This window comes from Thecamonas trahens (genome assembly GCF_000142905.1).
Source record: "Thecamonas trahens ATCC 50062 unplaced genomic scaffold supercont1.12, whole genome shotgun sequence".
NCBI lineage: Eukaryota > Apusomonadida > Apusomonadidae > Thecamonas > Thecamonas trahens.
The window spans coordinates 97627-112257 of NW_013657668.1; the positions used below are offsets into that span (position 1 = coordinate 97627).

Sequence of the window (14631 nt, forward strand, 5' to 3'; positions counted from 1 at the left end):
CCACACACACACACACACACACACACACACACACACACACACACATACCTATATACCCTTTCCCATACATGCCTGCGCCTTCCAAGCGAGGTCGCGGAGGCACACTTGGGTCTATGGCCAGCAATGGAGGTGGTGCAGGCAGTGGAGGGAGCAGCAGCGGCATGGGGGTGAGGAGAGCGTCGACGGTAGAGTTGCCTGATCCGGTACTCCTTGACCAGCCGAGGTGGTGGGAAGCTAGCCAACGTCCGGCTCCTCCTTTGCTCCCGGCATCGCCGTCGCAGCAAGCGCTGACTCCTCGCTCGCCGGCAAGCTCAGTCCCGCAAGAACGCCCGCCCGCCGGCTGGATCGGCATCGGCGACCGCCCGCAGATCCCTCGCTCCGACGACTTCTTCTTTGACTACGCGCTGCAGTGCACCGTTCTTGGCATTGCCATGCACCCGGGTCTTGATCTGGTCCCACCGCTTGCGCTGCTGGCCGGCGTCGACGATCAGCCCGGCCGCCCGGCCTCGCGCCTGCAGACCTCGCGGTCGGGTGAGAACCTGCTCGTTCCGGGCCATCATGATGCCAAAGACAGCTCGGTGCCTGAGATGGCTGAGAGTCGGACAAGCGAGTCCGGCGAGCGCTCGTCGCGCCGCCGCAAGTCGAAGCAGCGCAGGAACCGTCGGTCGTCGGCCAACACGTCGGCCGCAGCAGGTGCCGCTCCCGCTGCCGACAACGACGCGGCCGGCGGCGACAAGGACGACGCCGCTCCCGCCGCTCCTGCAGATACTGCCGCCGACAAGAGCGGGCCAGATGCTGCCGACGTCGACGCTGACATCGATGGGGCCATCCGCGGCATCGGCGAGGTGTATGAGGCCGAGTGGGCTCAGCAAGTCCTCGCCGCCATGGACGCCAATATCCCGTTTGTGCGGACGACTGTCATTGAGGGACTTCGCCTTGTCGGCCACCAGCTTGACGACGGCACACTGACTGCCATTGCGCTGCTCGCACCCAAGCTCCCACTCGTCACCTCGCTCTTTCTTCGCAACGCCGCTATCCGGCCGGATCAGATGGCGCTCGTCCGCCACATTGTGGCCACCGCACCCATCCAGACGCTCGCTGTCGACTTCAACTTTATGCCGAGCGCAGCAGGAGCGGCGGTCGACTCGTCGATGTACACATCACTGCTCACCCAGGTCTCGCTCTCGTCGCTCTCGCTCCGCGGCAACCACCTCAACGATGCCGACGCCGCCGTCCTCGCTGATGCGCTCAAGTCGAACCACTCGCTCACTTCGCTCAACCTCTTCCACAACGATGTGACCGATGTCGGTGTCGCGGCCCTCTCCGAGGCGCTGCGGGTCAACCAGCGATTGGTCTCGCTCTCGCTTGCTCGCAACGCGGTAACCACTGTCGGCGCGCTCTCGCTTGCCTCGACACTCTCGCGCTACGCCATGTCCGAAGAGGAAATCGAACTGCGAACCCGCATGATCGGTATTATCGACGAGTCGTCGGCCACCAATGAGCTGCTCCGCTCTTCTGGAGTCCAGCCGTCGATGACGGGTGGGCAGGCCGCAACGCCGGTGCGTGGAACCCCTGTCGGTCGCATCAAGCGCGCGTCCGCCGCTACCCCCTCGCCGAGAAATCGCGCTCGCGCGAGCAAGGGCAAGGGCAAGTCGTCGCGCCGGTCGTCGCGCCACCAGAGCGGCGGCGGCGGCGGCGGCAAGCACGACCGCCGCGACCGCGGGCGCTCTTCGCGTCACCGCGGCAAGGGCAAAGTGGAGCCACCACCAAAACCTGAAGAAACCGAGACGCTGGCAGACATGCTCGGTGGCATCGAGGTCGTTAACGGCAAGTACTACGCCGAAGGCAACCGGGTCCTCACCTCGCTCAATCTCTCGCACAACGCCATCGACGAGGCCGGCGCCCTCAAGCTCCTCGAGGCTGCCGTCGTCAACCCGGTCCTTGCCCGGCTTGCCCTCGACCGCAACGAAGGGGTGTCGGAGGCGACGCGGAGCCAGCTCCAGGCCTTGCTGCTGGAGCGAGACCCGCTGTTTGTCCAGTGGCGCGCCGCCATGATGGCTCAGGCCGGTAGCATGGCGGATGGCAGCGCGGGCGACGACCAACCATCGGCCGCCGCTGCGGCTGCAGCTGCCATCGCCGCCGCTGCGGCGGCTGAGGCCAGTGAGCAAAGCAAGGCGGCGGCGGCGGCGGCCGAAGCCACCGAAGGCGGTGATGAGGCGTCGGCCGCGTGCGACGCGAGCCAGCCGGAGCTGGCCGACGCCACCACCGTGGCGACCACGACTGACGCCGACTCGAAGAGTGGATACTCGTCAGACAACTCGTACTCACTTCCGTCGTCGTGCGACCGCTCGGCATCGCGCTCGGTCTCGCGCTCGGTCTCGCGCTCGTCTATGCTCCATAACCAGCGTGGCTCGTCGCACTCGCTTGCGGCGCAGAGCTGAGCACGGAAGGAGCACGTCGCTTCCCTCGCATACGATATGTTTTACCTTTGACTCTCTACACGCCGACCATACCGCCGAGCGTCGACTTGACGCAGCGGCGGGCGTAGGGAATGTAGGAGAGGCAGTACCAGATGCCAGCCAGGAACTGGATGATGATGCACATGAGGACGAGGACAGGCTCGTTGGGCCCGAGAGCAAAGTAGAGGGTAAAGCCAATAGCCACCACATACACTGAGCTTGCAATAATCCGAGTCTCCTTCATCATCGACTTGATCTGTTTCCATGGCCCAGCCAGAAAGGCCGATGAGCCAATGGCACAGAGCGAGCCGAGCGAGTAGGTGATGGCAAACGCCGCCGGCTTGCCCTTGGGGATGTCCCACACAAAGAACGTCGACATGATACCGAGGACACATCCCACAGAGAACATGATCCCAAACCCATACAGCCTCTACACATAGACAAACACACACACACACACACACCGCCACCACCACCCACCATGAGTACCCCCCCTGCCCTCTTCCCCCCATCTGCCTGCACACGCACGCGCCACCACCCCCACCCACCCACCCACCCACCCACCCACCCCCCCCTACCCCCGACATACCTCACGGTACGACAGCTTGCATGACTCGCGCATGTCGTCAACAAAGGTCTTCTCCTCCTCCTTCTTGCCCCCGAGGAGGTTCTTGAACGCCGACATGGTGGGCGGTGGTGGGCAGGTATGTGGTGACGACTCGGCCTTGGGGTCAAGTGCCTACCGGTGCGCCTGCGGTGGTGGTGGTGTTGGTCATCGTGGTGGTGATGGTGACCGTACCAGTCATGCTGCCGATGCTGCTTGCCGATGATGATGCTGCTGCCGATGCTTCTACCGATGATGATGCTGCTGCCGATGCTTCTACCGATGATGATGCTGCTGTCGATGCTTCTACCGATGATGATGCTGCTGCCGATGCTTCTACCGATGATGATGCTGCTGCCGATGCTTCTACCGATGACGATGCTGCTGCCGATGCTTCTACCGATGACGATGCTGCTGTCGATGCTTCTACCGATGACGATGCTGCTGCCGATGCTTCTACCGATGACGATGCTGCTGCCGATGCTTCTACCGATGATGATGCTGCTGTCGATGCTTCTACCGATGACGATGCTGCTGCCGATGCTTCTACCGATGATGATGCTGCTGCCGATGACGATGCTGCTGCCGATGCTTCTGATGACGATGCTGCTGCCGATGCTTCTACCGATGACGATGCTGCTGCCGATGCTTCTACCAATGACGATGCTGATGCCGCGTGACACACCCAAGCACCATGCCATGCGCCCAATGTCATTCAGTATCCGGCTCGGTGGCCGGTAGCCGCCGGTGTGTGTTGGCTGCCGCTTGACACAGCGGAAGACCGTCGACAAGGTGGACAGCACGGCAGCACGTCTAGCGACCAGCAACCACTCCTCTCCTTGCCACCCACCCAGCCCCCCACACACATATACGCCACCATGCTACGGCCATGGACAAGAAGCGTATCCCCGCTCTACTCGGTGGCGACGGGCTTGTGCGTCAGCCAAGCACCCGCCAAGGAGCGGACTCGGCTCAACCCGCAGACACCCCTCATCTCCGGGCCGACGACGCGAGGGATGCATACGGTTCTGGATGCTGTGGCTGTGGACATGGGCGGCTCGCTCTCCAAGCTGGCGTTCTTTGAGCCAGACTCGGGCTGGCTGGGAGAGACCATCCGTGCCTGGCGCCGCCACCCGTCGTATGCCTTTGCCGTCAAGGAGCCCTCGCTGTCTCTACGGACAAAGTCGGGCGTTCTGAGGTTCTCTCGCTTCGAGACCGCAGACGCAGAGGCTCTGGCAACGTCTCTCGCACTGCTTGCCGATCTCGCTGCCGAGCATCCTGACGCCGGCGAGATCGGCGACCGGCTGGCCGTGACCGGCGGCGGCGCGTTCAAGCACCGCCACACGCTCGAGGCCGCCTTTGCTTCCTCAGCCGCGGGATCGGTCTCTCTCGAGCCGTCTGACGAAATGGCTGCGCTTGCCGCTGGCTTCCGCTTCCTTATGGCCAACCACGGGCCGGCTGCGCAATCTTACTGGTACACTGTGGACAAGGACTCGATGACACTCTCGGCCCGCAAGCCCCTTGACGCCGCGTCAGCCTCGCTTGACGCCGTCCTTGTCAACATTGGCTCTGGTGTTTCGGTCCTGCATCTCGATGGCGGGCCGACCGGGGTCGCTCGCAGGATATCGGGCTCCTCCATCGGCGGCGCCACCTTTTGGGGCCTCTGTCGGCTCCTCACAAAGTATGCCACCTTTGACGAGGCCATCGCCGGCGCCTCGGCCGGCTCGCGCGACACCGTCGCCATGCTTGTCTCGGACATTTACGGCTCGGGCTACAATGCTGTTGGTCTCGACGGCTCCATCGTCGCCTCGGACTTTGGCAAGATCTCCACCATGGCGCACAACCCACGCGAGCCAGGCGTGCTCCGCGATGCCGACCTCGCCCGTGCCACCCTCGTCCTCGTCCTCAACAACATCGCCCAGATCTCCACCCTTGTTGCAGACAAGATTGCATCGTCACAGGACCGTGGCGAGCCGCAGCTCGCCAATGTCTTCTTTATGGGCGGCATGCTCCGCCCGGGCGTCATGGAAGACATTCTCGTCACAGGCCTCGACTTTTGGTCCGGCGGCTCGCTCCGCGCCGCCTTCTCGCACCACCAAAACTACCTCGGTGCCCTTGGCGCCCTTGTCGGCAACAAGCGCTCGCTCGAGCCGTCATCGCTCGTTGCTACCCACGTCGACGGCACTCTTGTCACAGCTCCTGACGATGGCGTCGGTCCCTGAAGCTTGCACCTGTCACCCAAGCCCGCCCGCCGCGCTCTGCGCCCCGAGCCGCGGCGGCATTTTGGCCGGCCCAGACTTGGCCCGTGACGACCGCCGCGCAAAGAGCTCGGTTGTGATGACAAAGCCGAGCCGTGAGAGCGCCTCCGACGCCAACAGCAGCTGCTCCGACGAGAGCCGCTCCAGCTGGAGCGAATCATGCCGCAGCGACGCCATAAACCGCACATTGTCGCCCGTCATCAGCTCAGCCATGTCGCCCAACAGCGGCACCACCCGCTCCAGCTGCGCCTGGTCGTTGTCCGACGCCCGCACCCGATCCCCACCGCTCCCGGCATCGTGATCCTCAGACGAGTAGACAAACTTGCGCGCCAGCTGAGTCAGCTCACTCGCCTGGTTTGGGTGATCGGCACTAAACTGTGCGTGCGCCTCGGCGGAGAGTGCAAGCACCACCGTGTGGGCGCCAGCACGCCCATCGCCGCTCCACCGCGCATACGGTGAGATGCCGCCAATCAGTCCAGACGTTGTGATTTGCGGCCCGAGCCGCCCGTCGGCGCTCATCAGCTGAATCCAGCCCTGAGCCACGAAGAACAGCGCGTCGACCGGTGCGTCGGTGGTAAAGACTGTCTCGGTCGACCGGAAGACCCGGAGCTCAAACGCATCGCGGAGCTGGATGAGGAACTTTTCGCTCGAGCCAGCAAGCATGGGTAGACCGGCCAGGACCTTGCGGAGATCTGCCCGCCACTTGAGCCGCTTCGCCCGCTTCATCATCTTGGCCTCCTCTGCCGGGAACAGCTTGAGCACGGTCGCGAGGTCAGCCTTGGACAGGACAAACAGGTCGCAGTACGAGACCGTCTGCACCGTTGCCGTCCGTGCCGAGTCCGGCACTAGCAGCGACATCTCACCAAAGTAAGCGCCCTGGTGGAGTGTGTTGACCACTTCGCCCTTCTCGATCACTTTGGCCGTCCCGCGCGAGATGAAGAACATCTCCGCCCCGGTCGAGCCCTCCTTGATAACCACATCGCCGGGCGAGAAGATCTGCGGTTTGAGGTACGGTGCCAGCGACTCGACAAAGCCCGGGGAGGCGTTCTGGAATAGCGGAACGCGCGAGAAAAGCTCGCGGTTCATAAACATCGCCACGTTGGTCCGCAGCGTCACCGGGAGCTCCATTAGGATGTGTGCGGTGTCGACCCGCCGTGGCGCGACCAGAGCGAGATGTAGTGGTCGCGGATCCGGTCTGCAAGCTCGGGTGGGAGCTTGCGGTTCCGCAGAAAGAGGTTGACCTCGAGCATCTTCTGGCGGAACTTTTCGCCAGACACGTCGAGCTGCGCAATGATGCGCGAGATGGCTCCGATGATGGTGGCGATGCCGAACAGAGCCATGAGCGCAATGACCAGCTCGATGCCCATTTCAAATAGCGTCTGCGGCCGGATGATCCCGCCGCCCTTGTTGGTCAGCTGGTTGGTCGCCCAAAAGTAGGCGTACAGATACTGGTTCGCTGTCGACATGAACTCGACTTCGGCCTTGGCTAGCCAGATCGACGCCCCAAACCCGCGGTCGTACGAGATCGCCATGTAGCTGCACGCCAGCCAGTGAATGGTGAGAAGAAAGGCAAAGAAGAGCTTGAGAAACCGAAGCAGGAACTGGTGGTTGGTCCGCTCTAGCCACTGCTTGAGGTAGAATCGGTGCTTGGCCAGCCGCAGCATCCGCGGCAGCCGCAGTGCCGCATGCTGCCAAAAGCCCCAGTGCAGGAGATCAATCGGAAGTGTCGCCACAAGGTCCAGAGCAAACCAAGAGTGTAGATAGTGCTTGCGGATCTTAGCCGGCGCCGCAACGTACACCCCACGGACAGAGAACGGCGTCACAAAGTTGAGCCCGATGTCTGCCCAGAACACCAGGTCTGAGCAGTAATCGACAACGCTCAGTCCGACGTATGTCGGCGACGAGCCCCACAGCGACCGGAATCCGAGCCGGACTGGGAGCATTACCGCCTGGAACACCACCAACATCAGCACAATGATGTTCCAAACCTTTCGATGCCGCGATGCCGGCGCACGGAGCCGGGCCCCAAACGCCACCGCCCACTCGTGCACCGAGCTCGTCTGCACCTCGGTTGATGGATACAGGAGCAGCGCGTCCTGCACTCGCATCTGCACTTTGGGCATCTCTGGTTCGCCCTCGGTCTCCAGTGTGCCGGGCAGCGGCTTGAGCTGCACCATCTGCGGACCGCGCGCCGATGAGCTCCGCCGACTCGAGCTCGCCTTGCGCACATGCTTCCTTGACTTGCCTCGCATGCCTCCGCCGCGCGCTGCCACTGTTCCGGGCGATGGCTCTGCCGGCACCACCCGCGTGAAGCTCGTCGTCGAGTCGGTCATCACCGGCGCAGGCCCGCCAAACTGAGCCAAGTCACCAGCGCCGACCCCCCGCCTTCCCCCGGCAAGCCGACACTTCCGCCACTCTCCCTCCCCGAGCATCCCGTCGCATCAGCCGCATCAGCCGCATCAGTCCCGTCAGCCCGGTCTCCGCCCTGACTCCTTGCCGTTCCGGTCATGTCGGCCTTGAACACGCCTCCCGTGTCGCCGTCGCTGGCAGCGGACACCTCAGACGACGACGACGACTCGGACAGGTGGGCGACCAGAGCATGGTCGGCAGTTGTCTCACCGCCAGACGCTGACTCTGTCTCGCTCTCGGCTGTGACGGAGCTTGGTCTGGAGGTAGACGCAGATGCATGCGTGGAGGGCAGAGGGCTTGCCGTGGCCGGCGGCCGCGGGCTGTCGGACATTCGTCCGCTGGCGACAAGTGGCGTGTCAAGCAACTCCTCATCTCCTCATCGCAGCTGTCACATACTGGCTGGGCGGCGTTCAATACTCGGCATACTCGCCATCGCTGATGCGCGAAGTGCTGGAGCGTTGGCGTGGAAGCGAGGCTGATGTGTGGACAACGTACTCGTCATCGTCGTCCGAACCGTTTGAGCCGTCCGAGCCGCCGGCATTGAGCGTGTCGTGGGAGAGTGAGGTGACGGCGATGGTGGGGCTGGCCGGCGAGAACTCGCCATCTGCATGAACGTCGACAACAGTGTTGCGGGAATCGTCTAGCGTGCGGTCCGAGTCGTTGGTGGTGGCCGAGGCCGAGGCAGTAATGGCGGCAGCGCTGTGCGACGAGGGCGCGTCTCGATGCTCACGCCGGCGGTGGTTGCGGCGACCGCTCGAGCGGTGGCCCGAGGTGTCGCCGCCGCGGCGGTGGTTGCGTCGGCGACGCGGCGTTGGCTGTGGCTCGTTGGCAAGGACCGGATCCGACTCGCTCTCGGTCACGGCCGCGCCGACGCTGTCGGACTGGTCGCTCTCGTTGGCAGTGGGTGGGCTGGCGACGGGTGCGGTTGCAGTCGATGCCACGTGCATCCGGGCGCACTCGCGCTTGTGTTCAGGCCAGTGGGTGAGCTGGCAGTCGCGCGAGCAGTACGCCACCGACTGGCAGCCTCCGCAGAGCGAAAGCGGCGAGTCGTGAGTAGCCCGCGTCCCGCATACAGCGCAGCGCTCGACCCGGCTGCGCGGGGTCGGGCCAGTCGCAAGAACTGTTGTGTCGATGTCCAGCGACGTCTCACCGCTTCGAACCGCCGTCGAGCCGGGCTGGGGAAGCTGGGTCAGCCACACCGAGTGTTGTTCGGGCGAATGGTGTGAGCGGATGACAAGCTCGATGGCCAGGTCGGGCGCTTCATGACGGGCGGCGTCGATGGCGCGGGCGACTCGGGCGTCCGAGGTCACCGGCGTGTCATTGACCGCCACGATGCGATCGTCGGCCACAACGCCTGCACTATCAAAGACCGAGCCGGGCACAACCCGGGTGACGAGGACGCCCGAGTCGCCAACCGCTGGTGCGGTGGAGAGGACCACACCGTTGGCCTTGGACCACGAGCGCATAAAGGCAAGCTTCCGCTGGTGCGCCTCGACCTCTTTGATCTGCTCATCAGTGAGCGGCGACTCGTCGTCGGCATCCTCGAGCTCGTCGCGCGTCGCGCCAGTGCCCAGAAGTCCAAGAATCTGGTCGCTGGTGCGCAGGTCCGGGAAGAGGACCTTGACCTCGCTGCCGCGCTTGACCCGGAGGGTGAGAACCGAGGCGCCGGCGTGGCGCAAGGCGTCGGCCACCGCCTGCTTTGTCCGCACCGACCGGGTTCCAACAGCCATAATGACATCCTTTCGCCTGCCGCCAGCAAGCTCATATGGTGAGCCCGGCGAGATTTGCGAGACGTACAGGCCGCCGCGCGAGGTCGACTCCTTGATGACGATGCCGAGACCGGGTCGGGCCTCACGCGACGACGTCGCCAGCAGCTCGCTAATCCGCGGCCGCGGCTCTTGCGACGGCCGCTTGGGCGAGGAACGCGGGCCGGCCGGCACCACCTCGACGGTCATGCGGTCATGGGTCCGGACGAGGGTGACTGGGAACGGCTCGCCCGATCGCGATGCATTCTTGGCTGCCACCACCAGATCGGCCTTGGACATGATGCTGAAGCCGTTGACACTCACTAGCCGGTCACCAGGAACAACGCCGGCTGCACCGAGGCCCGAGCGCGGCAGCACTTGGTTGACGACCACGCCCGGGCGGGTCGTCGACTCGCGTGTCACAATGACGCCCATGTTGAATCCGACAGCACCTGCCGGTCGCCGCGGCGAGTCGGCATTGCGAGGCGACTTTGGTAGATTGCGCTTTCCCTTGCGCTTTTCCTGACTCTTGGACTGTGTCTTGTTGCTTGCTCCGTCGCCGCCGGACGAGAGCGAGAGAGAAAACGACTCCATCGACACGTCCTTGGCCTTGCCCTTGGCCTTGGCCTTGTCCTTTGCCTTGGACTTGTCCTTGGCCTTGGCCTTGGCCCTGGCCTTGGCGGCGCGGCGCTCCTCCTCCTGCAGCAGCATAAGCGCGTACTCTTGCTCGGCGCGGGCGCGATTTTCGTCGTCGCGGCGGTCTTGGTCTTTGTCCTTGCCCTTACCCTTGTCCTTGTCCTTGCTCTTGCTCTTGCTCTTTCCCTTGTCCTTGCCCTTGCCTCTGCGGGTGCTAGCCATAGACTCTGCAGCTGCAATCGAGCGCGCAGCCTCGTCAACGGCCTCATCGGCAGCCTCCAACTCGACTGCCGACGCAAGAATGAGGGCGTCGAGTTCCTGCAGCTCCTGGGTGGCCATCTCGACTCGGGCCTGGGTCTCGGCCAGCTTCTCGATATCCTCCTCGAGCTGGGACTCGGCCGAGGCAATCTGTTCACGAACTTCGTCCAGGCGGGCCTTAGCGTCTTCCAAATCGGCCTCGACCGCGGCCAGCTCCTTGCTGGAGCTCTCGGTCTTGGCCTCGGTGCGGCGCAGGGCGCGCTGGACGCGGATCAGCTCGGCCTGCGCCTCGTCTAACCCATCCTCTGGCTTGGGATTCACCAGCAGCGGCGGCGGCATCGACGACCGCACCCGCGCCTCGATGTCGGGCGCAAGCATGGCGTGGACCACGTCGTACGCCTGGTCGTCGTCCTCCAACAGCTGAGTCAGCAACGCAGCCTTGCGCCTCGCCGACCACGAGGCAAACTGAGCCAGCCAGCCTCCGCCAGCCGAGCTCCGCGATGCCCGCGAGCCGTCCGACACCATCGAGTTGTACCGTTCCATCCCATGTCCGCCAGCGTGTCCGCCCGCATGGACGTGACCCTCGCTCTCGAAGCCGTCTCGTTCGTCGCCTCCTCCGCCTCCGGCTGACACGCTCGCACCGCCGCCCTGTCCCCCGCCCTTGGCCTGCTGCGCCGCAAGGTACGCTTGGTACCTCGACCGTCGGTCGTTCTCCATCCAGTGGTTGTGGCGGTGGGGTGGAGTGGTGGTGGCTGCCGCTGCCGCTGTCGCTGCCACTGCCGTACGCCACCGCTTGCCACTGGCAGTGCGTGTGGCTGCTGGTAATTGGCCCAACGGTCGGCTGGCCGACAAACGGCCGACGAGCCGAGGCGAAGAGGGAGGTATGCTGTGCGCAAAGGTGGGTTTACAGCGAATAGCCCTCGGCGGCAAGCCAGTCTTCCTCGAGGGTAGAGAATGGGGCAACAGTGGGCGGACCGCGGATCCGATGGTGGTTCCGCTGCTTGAGTCGCTTCTTAGAGTTGACGCCGCGGCGTCGCATCCGTCGCTCTTCGTGAAGCGGTGACATCGGGAAAGGAAGGACAAGCGATGAGGCGCCGGCTGTGCTGGAGCCAGCTGCCGCAGCCTCGGCGGTGGATATGGTGTTGATCGGGATCCGTGGCGCCTTGGGGTATGGGGACGAGATGGCCGAGCCGTTGAGTGATAAAGAGCCACCGCGGAACGAAGCGGATGGCCGCGTTCGACTTGTTCGGCTTGTCTGGTGGGCGTGTACGACATGCTGTGGCCGATCGGTGAGACCGGGCACGGCGGTAGCGGGCTGGAATGCTGCTCTGTGGCCGGGATGTGTCCGGGCGAGAGTGGAGCCGGTGATGGCAAGACCGGTGGCGGCGAGGCATGGTCCGGATGCTTCGAGTCTGCGCGAGCCGAGCCAAACGACTCGTGCAGGGAGTGGTGTAGATCGGTGAGCAGCTCCTCGTGCTGGGTCAACTTGCTCTCGATGTCGTAGATATGATTGACAATGACACGCAGTGTCCGTGGATCGACGACATTGTCTGCATCTGGCCCACCCCCTACCGCCGGCTTGCTCTTTGCCGACTTGCTCCGGCTCGCCGCCGACTTGCTCCGGCTCGCCGCCGACTTGCTCTGTGTCCTCGGAGCCGATATAGATGGGTCGTGGGTGTATTGTTCGCCGTGTAGTGCTGCAACAAGGGCAGGCATGCCGCCTACAGGGCCCCTGCCTGAGTTGCCGGCGCGGACGGCCTCGTCGACCCGAGCCGCCACCAGCCAACGGTCATCCTCAGCCTGGGGACCGCCTTGAGCCACGGCTCGGAGCACCACAGGCGCGACTCTCGCAAGGCCCTCCCGTGCACTGCCCTCGTCTACGCCATCCACACTCACAAGCCATCGCACAATCCGATCCATAGGTAGGCCTCGCCCTACGCGATGGCAGCTGAGCGAAGTGATGACTCGGTCCGGCGCGTCGAGTCGGCTGACACAGACTCGCCGCCAGCTGCCACCCCCGCTGCCCTCACACAAAGTCGCGGGCATGGCGATCAGATGGATGCGCCACTTCAAGTTCCATATGTACCCATCCACACAAGAACACAAGCTACACGGTTTCTGTTCTTTTCCTTGCCCCCCTTTTCTCTCCCCGATAGCCCCCATCGCCACCCCCATCCTTCACACCATCACCCTGCTCTCGCCTCGCCGGGCCCCCCCCCCCCCCCCCCCCCCCCCCCCCAATTTCCATCGCACCACCCCGCACTCCTTTCACCACTCTGAATGTGTTTGTATATACATCTCCATGCCATCGCCGTCCCTCTGCGTCCACCGCCAGCATCCGTCTGCCCTACAAACGAACTCGCTGTACCGAATGTCCCCAGGAAGCCAGCCGCCACCGCCTCCCTCTTGCCCCCCCCCCCCCTTCCCTCCGCGCCCGTCACCAGGTCACCCCCTCCCTCTGCGACAAGCCACTGCTCTTCGAACGAAGACAGGGTAGAGTGTGGAGATGCTGCGGGTGGCAGCGCGGGTATGTGGCCTACCAGGGCGGCATGCGGTGGTGGTGGGGAGCAAGACGGCGGGAGGGCTGGGAGTGTGGTACGGCGGGCGCTGCATGGGGTCTGGCAGTAGCCCACGCGGCGGCGATGACGGAGAGGGCAAGGCAAGGAGCTCAAGTGGTGACGGGAGTGTCGAGAGTGTGGCCGGTCCGGAGCACGTGCTGGAGAGCAAGGTCATCGAGGCGGAGGGTTCAAACTGGAACATTCCCAACGCGCTGTGCGTGGGCAGGATGGTGGCAACGCCCGTCATCGCGGCGGCGCTGGTCCAGGGTCACCCGCAGACGGCGTTCTGGATGTTTGCCGCCGCTGGTGTGTCTGACTGGGCCGATGGCAAGATTGCGGTTCATTTTAAGCAAAAGACGGTGTTGGGCTCGTTTCTGGATCCGGCGGCGGACAAGATCATGGTGATGGGCATGTCGCTGGCGATGGGCGCTGCTGAGCTGCTCCCGTGGTGGCTCGTCGCCTCGTTTGTGGTCCGCGACGTCGGCCTCCTTGCGGGCGCGTTTTACCTGCGGGCGCGCTCGCTCGGTGACACGCTGACAGTTCGGGCGCTGTTCAACGTCAGCGGCTTCAAATCGCTCGAGATTACGCCGTCGCGGCTGTCCAAGTTCAACACCTTTGGCCAGATCTCGGTCATCGGGCTGACGCTCATGGACGCTGCGTTTGGCATTGTGCCATCACCGCTACTGGCAGCAGCGTATCCTCTAGTGACGGCAACGACGCTTGCGTCGGGCGCCTCGTACGCTTTGACGCCGGGCATCAAGCGTCTGGTGCGGCGGCCGCAGTGACGGGCGGTGCATGAACCGCGCTGCCTGCGCCGGCTTTACCAGCCTCAGCACCCTCTGCAGCTGCAAGCTCGATCCGGAGCGCGCGAGTGAGCCTTGCGAGAATCTTGATTCGCGCCGCGTCAACGGCGGCGGCGGCCGACGCATTGCGGAGCTTGGCCAGCAGGGAGTCGACCTGGGACCGTAGTTCGTCGTTTTCGGCGGCGAAAGCGTCCATCGACGCGCGGGAGGCGGCCTGGATGTCGTCACGCTGGCGGCGTGCATCCTCTGCTGCTGCGTATGCGTGCTCGACCTGGGCCTGCAGCGCCGAAGCCGCCGCTGCCGCAGCGGCGGCGTCCTGGGCTGGGGCCTGCTCGTGGGCGAGCTTCTCGTATCGAGCACGTGTGGTGTCGGGTGCCTCCTTCCACCGCTTGCCAATGACCTTGAGCACGTCTGTCAGCGGAGCGTCCGGCATCAATCTGCGGACGTCTGCACGAGCATCGCGAGTAAACAGCGCAAAGGCCGAGAGCGGACGCTTGGGCCGCGAGTCACCCGACCTCGCCCGCACCCGCGCCCGCGCCGTGGTGGCCTCTGCCTCTTCCGTGACCGCGATCTGCTCCTCCAGCGCACTCATCTTCCTCCCCAGCGCATGTAGCCGCTCTCTCAACTCCTGTGCCTCGTCATCCGCCTTGAGCTTTGCCGCCCATGTCTCATTGAGCGCAGCCTCCAGGCCCGTGATGGTGTCGGCGCAGCCGCGGCAACCACAGCCACACCCTGCGCCCGGACGCGGGCCAGGAGAGGCAGGCGGAGACGGTGACGCCATGGGAGAGAGGGGGGAGGGGGGGGGGGGGGGGGGGAGGGAGGGAGGGGAGGGGTAGGGAGGGGAGGGGGGAGGGGAGGGGGAGGGGTAGGGTTGGGGGTGCATCGTGGGGGGGTCAGAATG

The 14631-nt window shown here is 64.6% G+C and overlaps 8 protein-coding genes across 8 annotated transcripts; 3 read left to right on the top strand and 5 right to left on the bottom strand.

Annotated features, from left to right (window-relative positions):
• Positions 1-431: 431 nt before the first annotated feature.
• On the top strand, positions 432-2441 carry AMSG_03210 (uncharacterized protein; the record flags this gene model as incomplete). The annotated part of the gene is made up of 1 exon (XM_013904605.1): positions 432-2441. One exon carries the CDS (start codon positions 432-434, stop codon positions 2439-2441), a length of 2010 nt encoding a protein of 669 aa, XP_013760059.1.
• A 55-nt stretch (positions 2442-2496) lies between these two features.
• AMSG_03211 (vesicle transporter SFT2A) lies at positions 2497-3194 on the bottom strand (the record flags this gene model as incomplete). The annotated part of the gene is made up of 2 exons (XM_013904606.1): positions 3049-3194; positions 2497-2889 (listed from the first exon to the last, which is right to left on the bottom strand). The coding sequence occupies exons 1-2, from the start codon at positions 3142-3144 to the stop codon at positions 2497-2499; spliced, it is 489 nt and encodes a 162-aa protein (XP_013760060.1). The 5' UTR covers positions 3145-3194.
• A 4-nt stretch (positions 3195-3198) lies between these two features.
• On the bottom strand, positions 3199-3778 carry AMSG_11758 (uncharacterized protein; the record flags this gene model as incomplete). Its single annotated transcript, XM_013904802.1, has 2 exons — positions 3199-3210; positions 3374-3778. The coding sequence occupies 2 exons, from the start codon at positions 3776-3778 to the stop codon at positions 3199-3201; spliced, it is 417 nt and encodes a 138-aa protein (XP_013760256.1).
• Positions 3779-4079: 301 nt separating this feature from the next.
• AMSG_03213 (fumble) lies at positions 4080-5517 on the top strand (the record flags this gene model as incomplete). The annotated part of the gene is made up of 1 exon (XM_013904607.1): positions 4080-5517. One exon carries the CDS (start codon positions 4080-4082, stop codon positions 5283-5285), a length of 1206 nt encoding a protein of 401 aa, XP_013760061.1. The 3' UTR covers positions 5286-5517.
• On the bottom strand, positions 5047-7033 carry AMSG_11759 (uncharacterized protein). The gene has a single exon (XM_013904803.1). The coding sequence runs from the start codon at positions 6447-6449 to the stop codon at positions 5298-5300; it is 1152 nt and encodes a 383-aa protein (XP_013760257.1). The 5' UTR covers positions 6450-7033; the 3' UTR covers positions 5047-5297.
• A 1093-nt stretch (positions 7034-8126) lies between these two features.
• Positions 8127-10912, bottom strand: AMSG_03216 (uncharacterized protein; the record flags this gene model as incomplete). The annotated part of the gene is made up of 1 exon (XM_013904608.1): positions 8127-10912. One exon carries the CDS (start codon positions 10910-10912, stop codon positions 8141-8143), a length of 2772 nt encoding a protein of 923 aa, XP_013760062.1. The 3' UTR covers positions 8127-8140.
• A 1936-nt stretch (positions 10913-12848) lies between these two features.
• Positions 12849-14216, top strand: AMSG_03218 (CDP-diacylglycerol-glycerol-3-phosphate 3-phosphatidyltransferase). Its single transcript, XM_013904609.1, has one exon. It carries the CDS (start codon positions 12876-12878, stop codon positions 13710-13712), a length of 837 nt encoding a protein of 278 aa, XP_013760063.1. The 5' UTR covers positions 12849-12875; the 3' UTR covers positions 13713-14216.
• Positions 13757-14322, bottom strand: AMSG_03219 (uncharacterized protein; the record flags this gene model as incomplete). Its single annotated transcript, XM_013904610.1, has 2 exons — positions 13757-13772; positions 13853-14322. The coding sequence occupies 2 exons, from the start codon at positions 14320-14322 to the stop codon at positions 13757-13759; spliced, it is 486 nt and encodes a 161-aa protein (XP_013760064.1).
• Between the last annotated feature and the right edge of the window lie 309 nt (positions 14323-14631).

Coding starts and splice junctions, on each gene's coding strand:
- AMSG_03218 (XM_013904609.1), top strand. CDS start 12,876: ATGCTGCGGGTGGCAGCGCGGGTATGTGGCCTACCAGGGCGGCATGCG.
- AMSG_11759 (XM_013904803.1), bottom strand. CDS start 6,449: ATGGAGCTCCCGGTGACGCTGCGGACCAACGTGGCGATGTTTATGAAC.